Here is a 24,713-nt window from a genome sequence, read left to right on the forward strand (position 1 = left end):
GGGAAACTTTACATATCTTAAGGGAACATTTCCACTGGGAAAGTCAGGATTTCTCTGAATCTAAAAAGAGACTTAGGGATTTTCATTTTCTTCCTCAGCATAGGCTTTTGGCTATACCTCCTGTTCTAGACATTGTTGATGATGTTTTTTCAGAATCTAGTATGGCTCCTGATTCTCTGCCTCCAGCTCCTTGTAAGCCAGACAGATACTACAGGGTTCCTGACTCCCACAAATTCCTTTTCAAAAATCCTATTGCAGATCCTGAAACCACTTCTCGGGGCCCCAAGGGCATTAAGGCCTCTACTGCTAAAAATCCTACCCCTTCTGATAGAGATTGCAGGGTGCTGGATAGATGGGGTAAGAAGGTTTGCACTTCTGCAACCTTGGCAATCAGGGCTTTAAACTGTCAATTTCATATGCTTAAATATCAACAGCATCTCATGGGACTGCTTAAACAGAAAATGATGTTAATTTCTGACAGTGTGGAAAATAAAGATTTACAGGATTTATTGCATTCAGCTGAACAGGTTGGAAAACATACTTTGCAATGTGGTTTTGATTCATTGGAGGCCTCTTGCAGGGCCCCTTGCTGTAACTGGGTCTAAACTCTGCCTAATCATGTTAAAGCAAAATTGTTGGATGCTCCTTTGCAACAGGACCGTCTCTTTGGAAATAAGGCTGAAGAAGTTTTAAAAAAGATGGAAGATAAGGCTAAATCTATGCAAACTGTGAAAGATTTCTTACAAGTGCAACCTCCAAGATTTAGTAGGCACTGGCCTACTAAGAACTGGTCCTTTCCAGTTCCTTCGAGAGCCACTCAAGTCAAACCCAGACATTCCAAAGGTTCCAGGTTTCAGTCACAAGGGACTTTTCCAACAAAACAATGGGGTGCCTCTTCCTCTAAATCTAGAAACAACAAGGCACCTCCCTATGGTAAACAGTCTCAATGACTTCCCTTTACACTTACCTTTTAGCCGCCCCTTTGGGGGGGGGACTGGCACTTCATGCAAGAAACTGGCAACTTATAACCCAGGACAAATGGGTTTTAAATATCGTATCCCAGGGATACAGATTTCATTTCCACATGTTGCCAATCCCAAACGGATAGCCAGACCTGCCCCCAAATCAGTGGGCAGAGGCCCAGAAACAAGTACTGTCCCTCATGAACATGGGAGCTATTCAACCAGTACCAGAAGAGAAAAAGGGACAAGGTTTCTATTCAAGACTTTTCCTGGTACCCAGAAAAGACAAATCATGGCGTCCAATTCTGGACTTATCTACTCTAAACACATTTCTGGACATTCCAAAGTTCAAGATGCTGACTCTTCAACAGTTACTTCCTATGCTAGGCAAAGATGCCTGGTTGGTAACTCCAGACTTAAAAGAGGCTTACCTGCATATCCCAATCAGGGGAATCTTGCAGAAGATACCTCCGCTTCAAAGCAGGCTACTTGCATTACCAGTTCTCTGCACTGCCCTTTGGCTTATCTACTGCGCCCAGGGTCTTCACAAAGTGGCCTGGCTCCAGTAATTGCATTTTGCAGACAGAAATATTCAGATATATCCATACCTGGACAATTGTCTAATTCAGGCAGAAAACAGGGACATTCTTCTAAAACATCTGGCAGTGGTAAAATGGGTTCTAACTTGTCTAGGGTACACCATAAACGAAAAGAAATCTCGACTGGTACCCTCTCAAAAAATTACATTCCTGGGTGCAAGCTTGAATACAACTGCCCAGATGGCTTACCTTACGCCAGAAAAGCAAATTCATTTGGTAACTTACTTCAAACAGGTGGCCACAAAAACCCTGCTATCTTCTGCAAGCCTTGGGGTTCATGGCCTCCTGCATTCTTCTAATTCCATTTGCATGACTGCATATGAGGAAACTTCAGTGGTACTTAAAAAGTTTATGGAGTCAACATTGTCACAGCCTGGAAACAATGATTCCTATCATACCTTGCCTGCAACTAGAGTTCCTATGGTGGGCAGAGGCCTGCCACCAAAACAAGGGACTGCCATTCACTCCACCCCCTGCCGCCCAGACCCTAAGTACAGACACATCAGACTATGCTTGGGGTGCTCATCTGGCAGGGAAGTGCATTCAGGGCAAATGGAGCCCAAATCAAATGCACCTTCATATCAATCAAAAAGAGATGCTAGCTGTACAGAATGCACTGACAGCCTTCAAGGACTACCTTCATCCAGGACAATTAATGATAAAGACAGACAACACCACAGTTATGTGGTACATAAACAAGCAGGGGAGTACACACTCCTACCCCTTTTGCAGACTAGCCATGGTATTGTGGAACACAGCCTTGACCTATCAAATACAATTACAAGCTCAATTCCTGCCAGGAAAGCTGAATACTCTGGCAGACGAACTAAGCAGAAATCTCATGGACCCACACAAATGGAAACTGGAACCACGGATTTTCAACATGTTGACACGCAAATGGGGGAGTCCAGACATAGATCTTTTTGCCTCACCTCAGAACTATCAGTTGGACAAATTCTGCACAAGAACTCATCACAAAAGAGTCTGGAAAGTGGATGCTCTATCATTCAGCTGGAAAAACCCATCAGTCTATGCCTTTCCCCCTCTGCCTCTGCTCTCCAAAGTTCTACTAAAAGTCAAACAGGACAAACCAAAAATGATTTTGATTGCTCCAGACTGGCCTCACCAACACTGGTACCCACTCCTGCGCAATGTGTCACACCTTCCACTGTGGTACCTGCCTCAGACACCTTACTTACTGTCTCAGCAGAACAACAAATTCTGCACACTCAGCTCCAAACTTTGAATTTTGCAATGTGGCTAATCACCTAAATTCACCCTTAGCATCCCTCAGCAAACCTGTGATGGATGTCATTTTGGAGGCAAGAAGGCCTAGTACTAGAAAATCTTATGCTGACAAATGGAAAAGATTCTGTGCCTGGAAACAATCACAAGGGATAAGCACAACAGTGCCCAATATTCCTCATATTTTACAATACTTAACTGAGATGCTTTACAAGGGCCTGTCCCTTTCTTCCATAAAAATCCATGCCTCAGCCATTTCAGCTCATTACAACACAGAACCTCCCCTCTTCTCTCAGCCTCTGCTAAAGCAGTATCTCAGAGGGGCCAAAAAACTTAAGACCACCCAGGAGAGCTCCAACTCCTGCCTTGGACCTCAATTTTGTATTGGAAAAACTCACTCTCCCTCCTTTTGAGCCAGCTGCCACTGCAGACTTAAAATTTCTCTCCTGGAAAACAGCTTTCCTTTTAGCAGTCACTTCAGCTAGAAGGATTTCTAAATTACAGGCTCTTGTGGCAGTGGAGCCTTTCATTATTTTTGATGCGGACAGGGTGTCTCTCAGGACCAATCCATCCTTCATGCCTAAGATGGTATCCAGTGTGGCTTTTAATCAGACCATTTGTCAACTTTCTTTCCCAATCCACAGAACAAAGGGGAGTGGATTCTGCATTCATTGGATGTACACAGACAACTTAGATTTTACTTTAACAGGACAAAATCTCTAAGAAAATCTGAATAACTACTGGTGGCATTTGCTGCAGGGGCAGAGGGAAAGGCTATTTCAAAGCAGACTATTTCCAGATGGATAAGCCATTGTATTCGTTTCTGCTATATGCACCATGGTAATACTATCCCTCAGGGGATCAGATTTCATTCCACCAGGGCTGCATCTACTTCTACAGCCTTTCTCAGAGGTGTTCCTACCAGAAACATTCTAGAAACTGCTACCTCGAGCTCAGTTCATACATTCACCAAACATTACCATTTACCTTTCTTCTCTAAATCCAGAGCTGGCTTGGCCACTGCTGTCCTGCAGGGCCTTATAGCTGGTCCTAATGCTGTATAAATCCATCCTCCCAACCATAGCTTTGGGAATCTACCCAAATATAATGACTGCAACAGTGAAATACGAAGAACATAGTAAAGATGTTCTTCGTGTTTCACTGTTGCAGTCATTACATTTGGGTAATCTGCTGGCAGGTTGCCCTCAGTCGGCCTGAATAACAAAGTCTTGGGTCTGGATCAGTTGCTGTCTCCTCCTCCATGATGTCAGGTCATCAGGGGTATAAAACATGCAGCCGATGCCATTTTATTCAGTCTTTCTTGCAGCGCGGTGCCCGAAGCCGAAGCAGGTCACAAGTGCCGGTCGGCCGACTCCTGAAATTTTTGTATTCGAGTTTCAGAACCGAAGTCTTCAAACTAAAGCTAAGTACCCTGTTGGGGAAACTTTTTCTTGCTCCTTACCGATGTCAGTAAAAGTTAATAATTGCATTACTTTTGGGAAGCAAGTACCTCATAAGGATTTTCATTTGTACTGTATTCCTTGCCTAGGCCCAGATCACAACGTGCCTTGCTGTTGGTTTTGTGCTAGATTTAACCAATGCACTATTAAGCGTCGGTATATTTTTGCTTCGAAATATTTTGGTTCAAGATTTAATTACCCTGAAATGTCGTTGGTTAGCAATCTGACTACCGGAATACATAAAAAACGCAAAGAAAAAGACAGAGACAGACCGTCGAGGTCCAAAACCGACGACGAAGCTTCTCCTAAGCCAGTCACCGGTTCGCCGGTACTCAGTGAGGCGCTTTCACAGCCCCCGATACCCACTGCTTTTGACTCACAGGCCTCTACCGAGACCCATTCGGAGTCCGGTATGCCATGAGATTCTCAGAGTATTGAACCTGAGGATGTCTCTTCCTTGGATGGGTCCGGAGCTGCTGAGCAGGCACCGGCTTCTGAGGGTGTTTCCAGGCCTCAACATTTTTATATTAAACCTATGCCAGTAACAAAAACAAGGTCAAAAACAACTTCTATGTCTAAAAAACCGACGCATGAGCCACATGCTCAGGCCCCTATGCCTAAAAAACAGATGATCAAGATGGCTGAGGATTTAATTACCTTGATCAGGGGTTCCCAAACCCCTCCCCCCCTGCTAAGAGGCCTAGGCAAGGTACTGATTATGAATCTTCAGATCAGGTTTCCATTTCTTCTTCTTCCTCTTCTGATCAGGAATTTTCTATTCCACCCTATGAGGATTCTGATGCAGAGGAATCCATCCCATCTGCATCTCCTCCTGAGGATTACTCTTTTGGAGAGACTTTGCATACTTTAAGGGAACATTTTCACTGGGAGAGTCAGGACTTCTCTGAATCAAAAAAGAGGCTTAGGGATTTCCTTCTTCTTCCTCAGCATAGGCCTTTGGCAATACCTCCTGTATTAGACATTGTAGATGATGTGTTCTCAGAATCAAGCATGCCTCCTGATTCCCTGCCTCCGGCTCCTAGTAAGCCAGACAGATATTACAGGGGTCCTGATTCCCTCAAATTTCTTTTCAAACATCCTGCTGCTGGTCCTGAAACTATTTCTCAGGGTCCCAAAGGTGTAAAGGCCTCTACAGCCAAAAATCCTACCCCTTCTGATAGAGATTCCAGGGCGCTGGATAGATGGGGTAAGAAGGTTTATACATCTGCAACCTTGGCAATCAGGGCTTTAAACTGCCAGTTTCATATGCTTAAATATCAACAGCATGTTATGGGCTTACTGAAACAGAAAATTATGTTGATTTCTGATTGTTTGGAAAATGGAGTTACAGGAATTATTGCATTCAGTAGAACAGGTTGGAAAGCATACTTTGCAATGTGGTTTTGATTTCTTGGGGGCCTCTTGTAGGGCTGCTGTTACTGGATCTGTGATTAGAAGGCATGCCTGGCTCAAGGAGCAAAATCTGCCTGATCATGTTAAAGTTAAATTGTTTTATGCCCGTTTGCAGCATGATACTCTGTTTGGTAATAAGACAGAAGAGGTTTTCAAGAAAATGGAAGACAAAGCTAAATCTATGCAAACTGTAAAAGATTTCTTGCACGTGCAGCCTCCCAGGTTCAGTAGGCATTGGCCTACTAAAAATTGGTCTTTTCCTGTGTCTAACAGAGCCACACAGGGCAAATCCAGCCACTCAAAAGGCTCCAGATACCAATCACAGGGTTCTTACAGGTCAAAGCAATGGGGTGCCTCCACCTCCAAATCTGGAGGAAACAAAGCACTACCCTACAGTAAGCAGTCTCAATTACTTTCCTCTACCATCACCAAGCACTTATCTTTTGGCAGCCCCCTTGGGGGGAAAATTAGAACTTCATGCTCAAAATTGGTAGTTAATTACCCAGGACAAGTAGGTATTAAACATAGTATCCCAGGGGTACAGATTTCATTTCAATACTTTGCCAATTCCAAACGGATGGGCTGGATCTGCCACAAAACCAGTGGACAGAGGCCATTCAACCAATACCAGAAAAGGAAAAAGGACAAGGAATTTTACTCGACTTTTCCTGGTACCCAGAAAAGCCAATTCCTGGCTTCCAATACTGGACTTATCGATTTTGAACACGTCCACGACAACTACTGATAAAGACGGACAACACCACAGTTATGTGGTACATAAACAAGCAGGGGGGCACACATTCCTACCCCCTTTGCAGACTAGCCATGGCCTTGTGTAACACAGCCTTGACTTACCAAATACATCTTTAAGCTCAATTCCTGCCAGGAAAGCAAAATACTCTGGCAGACGACCTAAGCAGGAATCTTATGGACCTGCACAAATGCAAACTGGATCCACAAACTTCGGCATGTTAACACAGAAATGGGGGAGCCCAGACATAGATCTATTTGCCTCTCCCCAAAATTATCAGTTGGACAAATTCTGCACAAGAATGCATCACAAAAAAGCATGGAAAGTGGGTGCCCTATCCTTCAGCTGGAAAAACCTTATCAGTCTATGCCTTTCCCCCACTGCTTCTACTCTCCAAGGTCTTACTAAAAGTCAGACAGGAGAAACCAAAAATTATCCTAATTGCTCCGGACTGGCCTCGCCAGCACTGGTACCCCCTTCTAAGGAATATGTCTCACCTTCCTCCATGGTACTTGCCTCAATTACCTCATCTACTGTCTCAGCAGAACTATCAAATTCTGCACACTCGGCTCCAAACTCTGAATCTTGCAGCAAGGCTAATACCTCTCAGTAAATCTGTGATGGATGTCATTTTGGAAGCCAGAAGGCCTAGTACTAGAAAAATCTTATGCTGATAAATGGAAGAGATTCTGTGATTGGAACCAAGCACAATGAATAGACACAGCAAAGCCCAGTATTCCTTAGATTTTACAATATTTGACTGAGATGCTTGATAAGGGCCTATATTTTTCTTCAATAAAAATCCATGCCTCTGCCATCTCGGCTCATTACAACACAGAGCCTCCCCTCTTTTCTCATCCTCTGCTTAAACAGTATCTTAGAGGAGCCAAAATTTAAGGCCTCCCAGAAGATCACCAGTTCCTGCATGGGACCTCAATTTTGTGCTGGAAAAACTCACCCTTCCTCCTTTTGAACCAGCAGCTACTGTTGATATAAAATTTCTATCCTGGAAAACAGCTTTTCTCTTGGCAGTCACTTCAGCAAGAATGGTTTCAGAACTACAGGCTCTCATGGCAGTGGAGCCTTTTATTATAATTTACCCAGACAGGGTGTCCCTCAGGACCAGTCCTTCTTTTATGCCTAAGGTGGTATCCGGTGTGGCTCTTAACCAGACCATTCATCTGCCAACATTTTACCCAAATCCGCAGAACAAGGGGGAGCGGATTCTGTATTCATTGGATGTACACAGACAACTAAAATTCTGCTTAAACCAGACCAAATCTCTAAGAAAATCTGAGCAACTACTGGTGGCATTTGCTGCAGGGTCAGAGGGGAAGGCTATATCAAAGCAGACCATTTCTAAGTGGATAAGCCACTGCATTCGTTTCTGCTATTTGTACAATGGTAAGCCTGTGCCCAAGGGGATCAGATCACATTCCACCAGGGCTGCCTCTACTTCAGCAGCTTTTCTCAGAGGGGTTCCAACCAAAGACATTCTAGAAGCTGCTACTTGGAGCTCTGTTCATACCTTCACAAAGCATTATCATTTACCTCTGTTCTCCAAATCCAGGGCAGGCTTTGCCAATGCAGTCCTGCAGGGCCTTATAGCCACTCCTAATGCTGCTTAGTTCCATCCTCCCATCCATAGTTTTGGGATTCTACCCAAATGTAATGACTGCAACAGTGAAACATGAAGAACCATAGTACAGTTGTGTACACTTACCATAAATGTAGATGTTCGAGTGTATTCACTGTTGCAGTCCGGGTTACCCACCTGCCATCCCCCTTTCTATACCTTTTCTTTCTTTCACTATACTCAAAAGCCTTTGTGGTGTATTTGCTTTTAGTTGAAGGTAAAGTTTATGTTTCTAAAAGTGCATCTGTATATTTACTGTTTATTTATATATATATTTTTGCTTCCCATTTGGGGGGCACCTGACATCTGGGGCAAGAAAAACTGAATAAAATGGCGTCGGCTGCATGTTTTATACCCCTGACGACCTGACGTCATGGAAGAGGAGACAGCACCCGACGCAGGACCCAAGACTTTGTTATTGGCCGACTGAGGGCAACCTGCCAGCAGATTACCCAAATGTGATGACTGCAACAGTGAATACACTCTAACATCTACATTTATGGTAAGTGTACACAACTGTACTTTCTTAAAGTGCTAGAGCCGTGAATAATTCATTAAACTGTTGCACTTTCCCCCCATTCAATTTCCAGGTCTTCAGCCCGGACTCTGTTGACTTGAGAGAGTTTTCCAACCACTGCTTGCAGTGGATTCTGGCAGCCAGTAGTTTATGCTGTTGGCCATCTGTTTCACTGGGGATGGTTTTGCAGTCACTGATTCTACCCCAGTGCTATTTTCTTACTAGGAGAAAGTCTACCCGAGTTGCATGTTGGCTATGTACGTGATCTTGTGACTGTCTCACTTTCTGAACCATGTGTTGGCTTCTTTAAAGTAATTTGCCAGACAGAAGTCCAGAATGGCCTCTCCTTTGCCCAATCCATATGGACCCAGGCAGTCCTTGTATCCTGTTTTGTCTGCCCTGATATGTGCGTTCAGGTCACCCACTATCAACACCAGTTCATGTTATCCTGATGTCCTTCAAGGATGCATCTGCAGTCCTTACAAATGGGTTGTCCTGTCGTCAGGCAGCCCTTCGGTCGGCCGGATTCCAAAGTCTGGGTCTGGCCTCGGCTGGTGTCGCACTTCACCCGACGTCATAGCTGCAGTTATTCGGGTATAAAGGCATCAGCCGACGCTATTTTCCTGAGTCTTTCTTGCCGCGTGGCGCCCGAAGCAGAAGCTGTTCGCAAGTGCCGGTTGGTCAGAACCAGAGATTACTACTACCGAATACTTCTACTACTACCGAAGACTTCTAAAAAGCTAAGTACCCCGTTGGGGACTCTTTCTTGCCTCAGCCGATGTCAGAAAAAGTGAATAACTGTTTAACTTGTGGGAAACAAATACCTCATAAAGATTTCCACTCTTACTGCTTACCTTGTTTAGGCCCAGACCACGACGTAGCAGCTTGTCTAGCCTGTGCTTCTTTTAACCGACGGACGCTTAGACGTCGGTTGGAATTTGCTGAGTTTTTCGGCTCCGATTTTGCTTACATTATGCCGTCGGATCCTCCGACTACGCAAATATCTAAAAAGCGCAAGGAAAAGGACCGACACTCGCGGTCCGCGGTTTCTGCCGAAACCGCGTTTAAGCCAACCGCGAGTGTCTCGGTTTCGGCTGAAACCGAGCTAGCGGTTCTTCCTTCAGCTGAAAACTTACCTCCTATCGAGGCCTCTTCCAACCTGGTGGAATCGGCTTCTGAAATCCCACCTGCTCTTGCAGTTTCTCAGGAATTATCTGACACTATCCCCTTGGATATTTCAACCCCTGCACATGGAGCTGCTAGGCCACCTGCAACCATGTCCATTAAGGCCTTTGCCAGGGCTAAAGCAGCTAAAGCTACTAAATCTGTGCCTGCTAAGACCCCCTCTCACAGGCCTAGCTCTAGTTCACAAATGCTTAGTCTAGCAGAGGATCTCATTTCTTTAATCCGGGGATCCCAACCTCACCCAGACAGGGCCTCTCACCCACCTCCAGAGAAGAGGCCTAGAGCAGAGCCCCCTGAGCCAGTTTCTACAGATGATTCCTCTGATGATTCAGATAATACAAACCCTCCAGAGGCTCCTTTCTCCCCTTATGAAGACTCTGATGCTGAAGAGTCCATCTCTTCTGCCTCTCCGCCTGAGGAATTTTCCTTTGGGGAAACCTTGCATGCTATGAGGGAACAATTTCAGTGGCAGGGCCAGGATTTTTCAGACTCTAGAAAAAGGCTTAGAACTTTTCTGCATTTACCACAACATAGGCCTTTAGCCATACCTCCAGTTCTTTCTGTTGTAGATGATGCATTTAATGATGCTTGTACTGCTCCTGATTCACTACCTCCGGCCCCTGCTAAGCCCGATAGGTACTACAGGGTCCCGGACACGCATTACCATTTGTATAAGGCTCCTTTTGCAGATCCCGAGACTATCTCCCAGGGACCTAAGGCTGTAGCAGCTACCTCTGCCAAAAACCCCCTCCCCTCTGAAAGGGAATCCAGGTCCTTAGAGAGATGGGGCAAAAAAGTTTACACTTCTGCTACTCTTTCAGCTAGGGCCTTGAACTGTCAATTCCACATGATCCAGTATCAAGAATTTATGCTAGACCAGTTAACCAAAAAGTTGTCCTCTGATGAACCATTAGACAAAAAATCTGTTCAGGAAATGGTACATAACATTCAGCAAGTCAGTAACCATTCCTTAAAATGCGGCTATGATGCACTGGAGGCTTCCTTTAGATCAGCCATGACTGGCACAGTTATCAGAAGGCATGCATGGTTAAAAGAGCAGGCCTTACCAGACCATGTCATATCAAAACTATTAGATGCTCCCATGGACAAGATCAATTTGTTTGGCTCTCCTGCACAACAGGTGCTGAAGAAGATGGAAGAGAAGGCAAAATCTGTCCAAACAGTGAAAGATTTCTTACAGGTCCAACCTCCAAGGTTTAGCAGGAATTGGCCCTCCAAGAATTGGTCCTTTCCAGACTCCTCCAGAGCTCAGAGAGGCAGGAATAGGCGTTCAAGAGGCAGAAGCCAATCCAGGGGTGCCTACAGGGACGCCAGTGGCAGGGTAACAACCAGCGGTACAGCCACAGACACAGCCACCACCACTACTACAGGACAATCACAGTGACTTGGCTCTGGCACCGCCTTCCAGGGAACAACTAGAAGCACCCTTAGGCGGGAAGCTAGCTTTATTTTCAGTAAACTGGCATTACATCACAAGAGACAAGTGGATTTTGCAGACAATAGACCAAGGTTACAGGTTTCACTTCCATACTCTACCAGGGAAGAGAGGAATGCCAAACCTACCTCCAAATCAAAAGGCAGAAGCTCTAAAACAAATAACTCAATTATTAAGGATGAGAGCTGTGGAAAAGGTACCATCTATGGAGCAAGGACAGGGATTTTACTCCAGACTCTTCCTGGTACCAAGAAAAGAAAGCAAATGGAGACCTATTCTCGACCTGTCCGCTTTAAACACATTCCTCATTGTTCCAAAATTCAAAATGCTGACCCTACAGCAGCTTCTTCCCATGCTGGGCAAGGAGTCTTGGCTGGTAACTCTAGATCTCAAGGAGGCATACCTGCACGTCCCCATACGACCAAATTGCAGAAGATACCTCAGATTTCTTGCAGGATCAGAGCATTATTAATTCTCAGCATTGCCCTTTGGCTTATCTACTGCGCCCAGAGTGTTCACGAAATGCCTGGCATCAGTAATTGCTCATTGCAGGCTTCAGGGAATCCAAATCTACCCTTACCTGGACGACTGCCTGATACAAGCGGACAACAAAAACAAGCTAGCAGAAGACTTGAAAAGGGTCATTTACCTACTACAAGCCCTGGGATATACAGTCAATATAAAAAAGTCAAGGCTGATACCATCCCAAAGGATAACCTTCTTGGGTGCAGAGCTGGACACATCGGAACAAATGGCATTCCTAACAGTAGAAAAACAGGAGCAACTCCCTCTCTACTTCTTGGCATTAACAAAGCAGAACCATCTAACAGCAAGAAAGGTCCTGCAGGCCTTGGGCTTCATGGCATCCTGCATAATATTGGTTCCACATGCCAGACTGCATATGAGAAAGTTACAGTGGTACCTAAGGAATTTATGGTCTCAACACAAGCACAGCCTAGAAACCCAAATTCCAATAATTCCATGCCTGAAGCAAGAATTCCAATGGTGGGCTCAGGCCTGTCAATCAAACAAAGGATTGCCCTTCCACAATATTCAACCAAGCCAAACCATCACAACGGACGCCTCAGACCTCGGTTGGGGGGCCCACATGCTGGACAAGTGCATACAAGGTTTATGGACTCAAGACCAGCTGCGCCTACACATAAATCAAAAGGAAATGCTGGCAGTAAAACTGGCAATTCAGACATTCAGACCATTTCTTCGACAAGGTCAACTGATGATAAGAACAGACAACACCACAGTTATGTGTTACATCAACAAACAGGGAGGCACACATTCGTACCCTCTATGCCGTATGGCAATGGACCTCTGGAATGTGGCCCTGAGCTACAACATTCAGTTACAAGCAATTTTTGTACCAGGAAAAGAAAACATTCTAGCAGACATATTAAGCAGAACTACCACGGATGCCCATGAATGGATGCTGCATCTGGACATCTTCAAAACCATTACAAGAAAATGGGGACTCCCAGAAATAGACTTATTTGCATCCCCACGCAATCACCAACTAAAGAAATTCTGCACAAGGACTTACCACCCACTTGCTTGGAAGGTGGACTCCCTATCTTTCAGTTGGAAAAACCTGACAGCATATGCATTCCCACCACTTCCTTTGATGCACAAGGTGCTATTGAAGATCAAAGAGGACCGTCCAAAGATCATTCTGATAGCTCCAGACTGGCCAAGACAACATTGGTACCCATTACTGAGGAGCATGTCTCGGGAACAAATATGGCCCCTACCCCTAGTTCCCTTGCTGTTAACACAGAACAACTACAACACCCTGCATCCAAACCTGAAAACACTGCAGCTGACTGCCTGGAACATTGCATAAGACCAATTAACCCAAATTTATCCCAAAGGGTTAAAGACATTATCTTGGAGGCTCGCAGACCCTCAACAAGGAAAAATTATTCAGCAAAATGGAAGAGATATCTCATTTGGAGTACTGCAAAAGGAGAAGATGTGTCACTGGTAAACATAGCCAACATCCTGGAATACTTGGCAGAGCTCTTCCATAAAGGCCTGTCCTATTCTTCCATTAAGATTCATGCATCAGCTATTTCAGCAGAATACGACTTGGATCCTCCAGTCTTCTCACATCCTCTGCTCAGGCAGTTTCTGAGAGGAATTAAAAATGTAAAACCACCTAGGAAGCCACCATTGCCAGCATGGGACTTGAACTTTGTGCTAGAAAAATTGGCACTCCCTCCTTTCGAACCAGCAGCAACAGCAGAATTACAATACTTATCATGGAAAACTGCTTTCCTGCTGGCAATCACTTCAGCAAGAAGGGTATCTGAGCTACAGGCATTAATGGCAGTACAGCCCTTCCTGATCTTCCATCAAGATAGAGTGTCCATGAGAACAAATCCTACTTTTATGCCTAAGGTGGTCTCCAGAGTATCTTTAAATCAGGCTATCCACCTACCTACATTCTTCCCCAATCCACAGAACAGGGGAGAAATACTGTTGCATACCTTGGATGTACATAGACAATTACGCTACTACCTGGACAGGACCAAGGGCAATAGAAAAACTGACCAGCTACTGGTAGCATATGCAACAGGAATGGAAGGAAAAGCAATTTCAAAACAGACAATCTCTAAGTGGATAGGAAATTGCATTATATTTTGTTACTCCTACCATGGAAAGAAAACTCCAGAAAACATCAGGCCTCACTCTCTACAAGGGCTACAGCCGCTACCACAGCTTTTCTACGAGGAGTGGCTACCAAAGACATTTTAGAGGCTGCTACTTGGAGCTCCGTGCATACATTTGCCAAGCATTATAATTTACCTTTATACTCTAGATCCCGAGCAGGTTTTGCCACTGCTGTTTTGCAAGGGATCTTAACTACACCATAATTTCATTTCTCCTCCTCCCCCAGTTTGGCTATGGTATTCTACCCATTTGTAAGGACTGCAGATGCATCCTTGAAGGACATAGTACAGTTTTGTACCTACCATAAATGTAGATGTCCGATAGGAATGCATCTGCAGTCAGGATTACCCACCCTCCTTCCCTCTGTGGTACTCCTAGGGTATTTGCCCCTCTTATAGCTAGCTGGGGGAATCTATTATGGTGTATTTGTTTGTATATATGTACATACATGCTTATTTTTTGTTTGCTCTCTACTATTTGGAATCATTTGCATTTATCCAAATTTAGCCTTCCTAGAGGGCACCTGGCATCTGGGGCAAGAAACACTGAGGAAAATGGCGTCGGCTGATGCCTTTATACCCGAATAACTGCAGCTATGACGTCGGGTGAAGTGCGACACCAGCCGAGGCCAGACCCAGACTTTGGAATCCGGCCGACCGAAGGGCTGCCTGACGACAGGACAACCCATTTGTAAGGACTGCAGATGCATTCCTATCGGACATCTACATTTATGGTAGGTACAAAACTGTACTTTTTACCTAGTAGATCTTGCAGCTACTGTCTAAATATACTCTTTTCCTCACTATCACAACCTTGTTGTGGGGCATTGGCTAAGATTGTGATTACTGCCCTATTAGTAGGCTGGAGTTTAATTGTCATGAGTCTGTCATTAATTCTGATTACATCTCTCACAGTCTTCTGAACCCTCTCCCTTACCACAATTCACACCCCATTTCTAGCCTGGTCGCCAGCTCCTGAGGAGTAAGCTTTGGATCCGAAGCCAGGTGGCTTTGCTGCACTGCCCTTCCATTTTGTCTCCTGGATACATAGGATGTCCAGCCTCTTTCTTACCATTATGTCATTGACTTCTAAGCTGCATCCTGTCAGTGAACCTACATTGAGTGCAGCAATTCTTAATTCATAACCGACTCTGGTGGACTGAGGAAGGCCACCCAGCCCCTTGGTTTTACATCCAATTTTCACTCAACAGAGCTATCCTAGGTAACCCAAACCTCTAGCTTATTGACCCAGGGCTGCTGGGCTTTATGGCAGGGACACATTGGCCATTTGGGGCACATACACCCCTCCCACCATTAGTATAGGTCTCTGGTGTAGGTCAGAGTAGGCCAGGTCCTCAACCCACTTATCACTGGCAAATACCCATGCCCATTTTGGCAACATTAGTCAGCACAACCAAATCACCTAATGCCATATTTTACACTGGTGCCCAGTCTGTGATCTGTGGCTTTTCTGTCATGAGGATACTACACACCACAGTGGATTCCCAAAGCGGTTGGTTTATGCAACTCTTCCCCACCATGGAGAGATTGTGCTGCTGCCCACAGCTCCGTTCTTTGGTGAGTTTGGGGTGGAAACGCCCAACATGTTTTATTTATTTTCTCCCCCGAAGGAGGGAGGAAACCCACAGAGATACAGGGAGAACATGCTTACTCGAAACAGGCATTGACTGGAGGTCAAGATCAAATTTAGACCTTGTGCATGGGAAGCAAAGACCTTAACCATTATGCCAACTGGTCAGAAGTGTTTCTGCACAGTAAATTTTAGAACTTTTTATCACATGGAGTACTGTGCACACCTTTGTACAGTATTGCAAGTTGGATGTACAGTACAGTGGTATGACAGGCTTTGGCACAACTGTGTTGCAGAGAAGTCTGTAACTCACCAGCTTCCAGGGGTGTTATAACACAGCTTCAGCACCTACCGAAGTATTGTGATTTACTGATGCATTAAACATCCCTGAAGAAGACTGTATAATATGAAGAAGATAGTACAAATCTGTATTTAGTAGTCCCTGTTACAGTTAGTTCACTTTAATGTAAAGTTATCTTCTCTCTATTTCCTTAGGAAACTTAATATTATTTTATTATAATTCTTACGTAGTTTACTACGCAGTTGCTTTATTATTGTAATATTATTCTATACTTAGCACAGTAACTTGTCACAATCACAATTCCCTGTGGGGCTAGGAGGGATTTGAGCAGTGCTGGCTGTATATCAGTGCCTCATGTATCAGTCTAGGTTCCAGGAAATGCTGATGTAAGGATAGCACAGGCTTTCACTGAAAAATGAGAACAAATTATAAAAATTCTGATTAGGACAGAAACCTATATAAAGTGTATAACCTGAAACATGATTTGCTGTTACAATAATATTTACTCAAAGATCTTTTGTTATGGTAACTACTTTACACGCAGCTGTACTTTCTTGAATTCTCTGATCTGGCCAGCACATGTACCAGCTTAGTTTATAGCATGCTTCCTTCTTCCCTGTTTGAAACTCTTTTCCACCCCCACCCCCCCACCAAGCTGACCAAATGTCCATAAAGTTTCAGTGACATCACCTGGTACTCAAATATTGTCTCACTAGTCACCTCATGCAGAAGCAAGGTATCTGCTCGCTTAAACATTGACATGCTTTCAGCTAATGACTCACATGCCGGAAGGCTTCCTCAGGAAGTGAGTGTGGGGTTTCCCTTGCTGAAGGAGTGCTCCTTGCTGGACATTAGTCCTAGAAGTTAGATGACCTTCCACTATAGCAGAGTACATGCCCAACAGCATTGTCCTGCTGATGCTGCTAATTTGTGTAAGTTTGGAGATGCTATTCTGCATCGTACACTGGCTTGTATGAATTTACTGCAGAGAAATGCAGAAAACATAGAACTGCTGCTAGTTGACCACTTCATCACCCAATTTCTGTCTGTACATTGGCCTTCTAATGTAGGTAACCACAAAACTTAACATCTCTGTAGAGATGAATGATGTCCCTCTATTCCAGTGTTGCAGTATTCTACATATGGGTTTAATCCTCTTGTCTCATGTATGTATGGTTAGTATACAAAGTTTTCAGTCCCTCTGAGGTGCGTGGGACATCTGACGTGGCTGCGGGAAAGTGGGCCATAAAAGTGAAATCTGTACACATCAGCCCACAGAACTTCTCAGCCGCCAGTCATACACCAGGTGTCCCTGCTACCGCTGACGTTGGATTCAAAGAATTAAGATAAGTACTCCATTGGGGACTCTCTTATTCCTTTCTTTTTACTTGTATTGCCTACTCATGTAATCCAGAAAGGGTAAGTTTAAGTGCAGCCGGCAGATTCCCCACAAGGATGCCCATGATCAGTGTCTTTTCTGCTTGGGACAGTCGCACGTGTACAAGGCCTGCCCCATTTGTCAGGCGTTTGTACCCAAGACCCTATGTAGCCGCCTGCATGCTTTAAACCTTTACTTGGAAGACCAACGCCTTAAGCAAATTGCATTAGGGATGGAGGGCTCCTCCGATGTTCCTTCAGAACTGCCAAAAAAGAAGGCCAAGACCTTACGGCCTACCTCTTCCTCTGGACCTCTGCCATCTGATCCTCAGCCTATGGCTGACCTTGGCCTGGTAGAGAGATCCGGATCTGGATCCACCACAATAGATATAGCGGGTACCTCCATGGATGCCGTACAATCCATCAGTGAGAGCATGTCCATTGAGGCTTTACCAACATCGGTCTCCGATACCAGGGGGGGAAGCAACATTTTCAGAAGGCCCATCTGATCCCTCTGGTCCTTTACAGTCTCCAGATTCTAGAGATGCCTGCTAGGCCCCTTAAAAAGAAAGACAAAAGAAAGCATATCTCTCCCTCTTCTGAAAGCATGCCTGATTTGCAGGTTTTCAGTCTAAGCCTATTTAAAGCTTTCATGGCCTTACTCTACTGTGAGTGCAAACATATCCCCACCACTCCTGAGCTCTAGGCCTCAGACCTCAGATCATAACACGAGGGAAGAGGAGGACTTTTCTGATTCCTCCTCTGAGGAATCTTTATCTTACACCGCCCAGATTTCTTCCCCCTTGGGGAAAGGCTCCCCAGAGGAAGAATCAGACGATCCTGACTCCCCTGCTGAGGACTTAACCTTTGGGGAAACTATCTTCAAAATGAAGGATCCTTTCAAGTGGGAATCCTCTGAAATGACTGAGGTCCAAAAAAAGATATTATGATCTCATTCAGATGGATTCCTCAAGCTCATCTGCTGTTCCACCTATCCTTCCTGCTTTCCTAGTTGTCTTTTCCTCAGCATCTCTTAATCCAGATTCCTAACCACCTGCTCCATGCAGACCTGACAGACTTTATAAGGTGCCTGAAACTGTTAAGCATCTGCTTAAGTGCCCACTTGCTGACCCAGCCACAATCTCTATATCTACGGACAAGGCTTCTAAGCTTTTACCCACTACCACCATTCTCCCTGCTGACAAAGACAGCAAAACAATGGAATGTCTGGGTAAAAAGATCTGTACCTCTGCTACCTTGTCCTTCAGGGCAACCAACTACCAGACACACATGGCCAGGTTTGCTCTATCCCTCCTGGAGTCCGCCATCAAAGAATTGGCTGATATCCCTGATTGCTCTGCCAAAGCCTCGCTGTCCTCTCTCCTGGCCCTCCCTTCCCAAGTTACCAGGCACGCTGTAAAGTGCAGTTGTAATGCTGCTGAATGAATCTTCAGCCAGGTCAGCAGCATCAGCATCTGTCTTACGTAGATACTCTTGGCTTCGCTTCCAACCCCTGCCTGATGATTTTAGGGCAAAGCTTATGGATGCACCCCTGGACAATGCATAATTGTTTGGTTCTAAAGTAGCAGACCTTTTCAAATCATTGCAGCAACAGGGTAAAGAAATGCAGGACCTTAAACACTTGCTGGTCTCCCCATACCAAAATTTCAAAGAAACTATCCTGCTAAAACCCAGTTCATAAGGAAGCACTCTCGTTCTGTTGCTCCTTCAAAGCCTTGGAAGCCTACAAGTAAACAACCCCCTCCAGCTAGAGCATCTTCCGCCTCTAATCAGAGACTGCCTTTTCAAGATAGGGCAGGTATCATCTGCTGCCTGCCTTCCTTGCCCCCCCCCCCTTCCTTACCTCTGTCTACCCGCCTCTGATACTGCCTCCCTGTGTGGACTAACATCGCTTCATGCAAATGGATCCTGTCAATTCTCCAGAGTGGTTATTTCATGTCTTGGCTCTCTACTCCAAAATGAAAGGACACCCCACACCCACGTACACAACAGTTGCACCTCATGCAACTGGTGCTGCAAACTCTGCTGGCTTAGGGCACCATTGAATCATTTCCTCAGTTGCAAAAGGAAGAGGTTTCTACTCCATGATCATTCTGGTCCCCAGGAAAGATGGACCCTGGAGACCTATTCTAGACCTCTCCCATCTCAACCTATTCCTGAAGGTCCCTACCTTCAAGATGTTACCCCTATCCAGCCCTCTTTCCTCTCTTGCTCCCCTGTTAGATATAAAGGATGCTTATCTTCACATCCCCATAAAACCAGCTTACAGAAATACCTGAAGTTCTTAGTGGGCTCTTCTCACTTACAGTTCTCTGCCTTGCTGTTTGGGCTTTATATTGCGCCCACAGTCTTCACAAAATGTTTGGCACCAGTGATTGCTTATTGCTGCACAAAGGGAATACAGATATTCCTTACCTGGATGACATGTTGATCCAGGCAAACAGCAAGGAGACCCTCGAGCTACACATTCAAATTGTAGTCTCTCTTCTACAGTCCCTGGGATTTCAGTTAAACTTCCCAAAATCGCATCTCCAGCCAACCCAAGACATTGTCTTCCTTGGGTGCAGAATACGCTCAGACCTCAGGGAAGCATACCTACCACTACAAAAGGTAGAAACATTAACAGAGCATCTACTTCTGGTCCTCCAATTTACAGAATTGACATCAAGGGAGTTCCTCAGACTCTTGGGCTACATGGCAGCCACCATCTTCATGCTACCTTTGGCAAGATTGCATATGAGAAAGTTACAATGGTATCTTAGGTCAGTCTGGACACAGCATTCCCATCCTCTGGAGCACAGGGTGCCCCTTCTGTCTTGCCTGAAAAAGGAAATACAGTGGTGGTTAGCACAAGTGAACCACAGTCCAGGTCTTCCCCTCCAACTACACTGGTCATGCACACAGACGCCTCAGACTTTGGCTGGGGAGCAACTCTGGGCCATCAAAGGGTTCAGGGCTTGTGGCCAAAACCTCACAACCTAGAATACATCAGTCTTTGTGAGATGAGGGCAATTCTTCTGGCTCTTTGGGTGTTTCTACCTTTTCACCAGCATGGTCCCTTGAAGATTTACACAGACACCACCACCGTGCTATGGTATCTCAACAAGCAGGGAGGGACCAAGTCTTACCTTCTGTGCAGACTAGCCCTTCTGGTATGGGAACTAGCCACCTCACAGGGAATTACTGTGCAGGCAGCCTACATTTCCTCTCTCCACAACTCCCAGGCAGACTATGAGCAGAACCATCACAAACAACTATGAATGGATGATTCACAGAGATGTCTTCTTGGATCTGGTCCACAGGTGGGGTACACCTCAAATAGACCTGTTTGTCTCCCCCATCAACAGGCAGCTTCCTGGCTTTTGCACCAGGATACCAGACCTGCACGCAGTGGCAAAAGATGCCTTCTCAATCTCCTGGAAGGGAAAGTATCTATATGCCTTCCCCCCCTTCCCACTTGTTCAGAAGGTCCTGCTGAAAATCCATCAGGACACTCCAACAGTCTTGTTGGTGACTCCCTACTGGCCCAGACAGCATTGGTTCCCCCTACTTCTACAATTGTACAAGGGCAATCACCACAAGTTACCTGCTGGAGTGGACTTTCTCACACAACACAATCACAGATTCACCCACAGTGGCAGCTTTCTGCACCTCACCCTGTGGCTGATATGATTCTGATCCCCTTCAGACACCTATACAACGAGGACATGCTCAATGTCCTGTAGGAGACCAGGAATCCAAATACTAGAAAATCCTACCTTTCGAAGTGGAAAATATTCACTTTATGGTGTCACAAAAGACAGCTGGACCAATTTTCTAGTGAACCCCCTGTAGTCCTCTCTTACCTATGTGAGCTACTGCAGACTGGTTTGGCTTATTCTTCCATGAAAGTATATCTGTCTGCAATTTCAGCATGCCTTCCTATGGATTTCCCGCTAGCATCCAGACTTCCTTCTAAGCTCTTCCTTAAGGGGGTACTTCACCTCAGACCTCCTAGGAAACCATCCCCTCCTCCTCCTTGGGATCTTAACTATGTTCTTGAAAAGCTTACGCTGTCTCCCTTTGAACCAACAGACAAAGCTTCTCTAAAACATTACACTTGGAAAATTGTACTGCTAGTGGCCTTGACCTCAGCCAGAAGATTATCAGAGCTACAAGCCTTTATGGCTATTCCTCCTTTTTTAGTGTTCCACAAGGACAGAGGGACCTTAAGAACTTACCCATCCTTCATGCCCAAGGTGGTGAATTACCTGTCCCTTAACCAGGCCATACACCTACCTGCCTTATTCCCCAGCCCACAGGGGGACAGTGAGAGAGTACTGCACTCCCTAGATGTGCACCTACAACTCAGATTTTATCTGCAAAAAAACAAGTCCATCAGACAGGCTGACCAGCTTTTCATATTTTTCCACCCACCCTAGAGGCCTGGGAAAGGCAGTGTCCAAACAGACCATCTCTGCCTGGATCTCCAAGGCCATCACCTTCTGCTACCAACTCTATGGTAAATCTCTGCAAGGTGCAGTTAAAGCACACTCCACCAGAGCTATGGCCTCTTCAGGAGCCTTCTTTAAGGGCCTGGATACCTCCACTATTCTAGAGGCAGCTACTTGGTCTTCATTTCACACCTTCACCAAACACTACAAACTAGACCACATCTCTATATCCAGGGCAGGGTTTGCCAAGGCTATCCTTCACAGATTCCTGGAGTCTGCCTCTAGACCACCTCCCCAGTCGCAGTGAGCTTTGGCACTCGCCCATATGTAGAATATGGCAACACTGGAACAGAAGGACATAGAAAAGTTGTGTAAACTCTTACCATAACCATAGATGGCCTTCTCTTCTTCCTTTCCATCCTCCTTCCTTTCCTGTTAGGTTGCATTTCCCTTTCTGGGTGGCACTGGACTGGTATTGCCCTTACTAAGACTGGCTCCGACTGGGGCTTTCAGTTCTCAAGGCTGGTACATGCAGACATCACTTTTATGGCCCACATTTCCCCAGTCATGTCAGACATCCCATGCACCTCAGAGGGACTGAAATCTGTTGTATACTGGCCGTACGTACGCGAGACAAGAGGAGTAAACCCATATGTAGAATACTGCAACATGGAAGAGAAGGACATCTATGGTTATGGTAAGATTTTACACAACTATTCTTTCAAATGAGATGATGGGTGTACAAGTCAGGAGCGTTAATGAAGTGATTTATAAGTAGTTGTCTGAAATCAGTTCTGAGCCCAAAATGTGTATTAAAAGTAAATACTTTGTAGTCTGGAATTTCATGACAGTCACCTGCTTGGAGTATCCACTGAAGTACTACTTTAAGATGCACAGAATGTCAGCTTTATTCTTTGCATTTATCTCTGAAATGTCTTTTTATTGTTGTGGTTTACAGTGCAGTGTGATGCTATAATTTAATTGTACCAGCACTTAATTCTTGTCAACAGATAAGCATCCTTCTTTATTTAATGTTGTTTTCTTCTAGACATCATGGAATTTCAACAGTGAAGCAACAGAATCAGCACCATACAAAACTCAAACCACTTCCAGCCAGTGATGCAGTACTTAACTGTCCAGGATGCATGATAACACTGTGTCTCGATTGTCAGAGGTAAAGAAAAGAATCTGTTAACTTTGATTTAATGCATTAATCGGAATGTGAAGTGGTCTCTACAGTCATGACCACTTTTAGTATAGTTCTTTCTACTGAGCAGGGTATAGTATTCCTCTGTCAAACAGTAGTTTTCAGATGGACACCATGCCTTATCACTTGTATGAGTGTAAAATTGTGATAGCCTTGCACATTCTGCCATTAGTTGTGTGTTGGTATTTGGCTTTTTGGAGCAAGTGGGCCTATTCCAGACTTAAGTACAGTAGGTCAAAGTAGACTCTTCCTTATCTAGGTGTTGTTGCCAGACCCCTGTCCTGGTCCAAGTCTTTTGTCATAGGGGATCCACACTCATGTTGCCTGACCAGAAAGGGACCTTTCTTCATCACTTGACCTTTCTGCCACCCTGAGGTGACAAGAACTTGTAACTTGCACCACCAGGCATTGTTACCGCCCCCCCCCCCTCCACCAACTCCAACACAGGTCCAAATGTAAACAGTGCAGCGTGAAACTGCAAGCTCCCCTTGCAATCCAAGACTTGGAGTCTCCTACCCTTCCACAGAGAAGAACTGGCTAACATCAGATAATCTTGCTAAATTCTATTAGACTCAATTTTGTTATACTACATTTTAAGTATGAAGACATTTTCATGTAGAGTGGATTATGACAGTTTTATAACCATAGATGTTCTTCATAGTCACTGTTGCAGTATTGAATCTTGGGAATCCCTGCCTGCAGGAGTCAGGGGTTGATCCAGGTTTTAGAAAATTTCACCATCTCCTAGTTTGCGGACATCCTCCTTATCAAACATCACAGCATCAGGGGTCATCAGTCAGCACCATCTTCAGTTCTTTCTTTCTGTGTGAGGCCAATGCAGAAAACTTGTCAATTACACCGTTAATTCTTCATTTAGGCCTGAAGAACAGAGGTCATTAAAGCTAAGTATCCCACTGGGGAAACTTTCTTAGTGTCTTGTACCTGTTTTGCTTTTATTTAATGTCAGTTGGTTAATGATTTTTCAGTGGAAAACAAGTTCTGCACAAGAAATTGTATTCTTATTGTCTTTTCTCAGACTGAGTAATTTTACCTGCTGTGATGCATGGTTGGCACATACTGCTTAGTTTTCAGAAAACAGAGTTACATTAGTAAGGAACAGTATTTACTTTTGACTCATTCTCTTGGTTTATGAATAAACATATGTGCAGCCTTGTATGTGCTCATTCACAAGGAGACAAAAATTTAGAACCTGCTAACTGTCCTTCAATCATTTCCCAGTTTCTGTAGTGTTATCTGCCTTTGTCCAGAATACTGACAACGCCTTTACAAGGTGCCTCACCCTAAAAACAATGCTTCTCCATGAATAACAGGTGCATTTACCTTTTCTTTTAACTTCAAACTTTATTGTGACAAATGTCATCAGACAATGCTTCTTAAAATATTATAATTTCTGTGTTCAAAACTGTGTACCTCTGTCCTATAAAGATAGTGTCATACCAGTATTCGACTTCCATAACTGCAGAACGACTTTATTAAAGTTTCCAAAAGAAAGAATGTGTCTTCATTGCAGATAGGTGTGAAAACGTAACTAGCTTTCTTGGGGGAATGTTCTTTATACGTAACCTGCCTTCAGCCTACTAATTAATCTTACCATATTTTCTAGTCACAAGGCTTCTGCTCTTTGTATATATTTTTTTGTTATCCTCTACAGGTTTAGAGATGGAAAAGGGAGTGGTTTTATGGCACATTTTCAAGTAAGATTTCAGAAGTCAAACCAGTTGACTATATCCATAAAATGAATAGCTACAACAACAACACAGTAGAATTCAGGGCAAGGCAGTATTTTTTTTTATAGATGTTAACATTTAAATGTACACATGAATCGCAAAAAAGCACCCAGTCTTAACTTGTGAT

At 44.6% G+C, this 24,713-nt stretch overlaps 1 protein-coding gene across 1 annotated transcript in view; it reads left to right on the forward strand.

The window, feature by feature from the left end:
- Positions 1–24,713, forward strand: part of LOC122804304 (E2F associated phosphoprotein) — a 600,524-nt gene that overhangs the window by 407,194 nt on the left and 168,617 nt on the right. The window contains exon 5 of the mRNA XM_044074094.1: positions 22,680–22,805. Coding sequence (XP_043930029.1) covers positions 22,680–22,805 — 126 coding nt within the window. The remainder of the gene's footprint in view (positions 1–22,679; positions 22,806–24,713) is intronic.

The sequence above is a fragment of the Protopterus annectens genome, chromosome 6.part0 (genome assembly GCF_019279795.1).
Source record: "Protopterus annectens isolate FY-2018-M chromosome 6.part0, PAN1.0, whole genome shotgun sequence".
Taxonomy (NCBI): Eukaryota; Metazoa; Chordata; order Ceratodontiformes; family Protopteridae; genus Protopterus; species Protopterus annectens.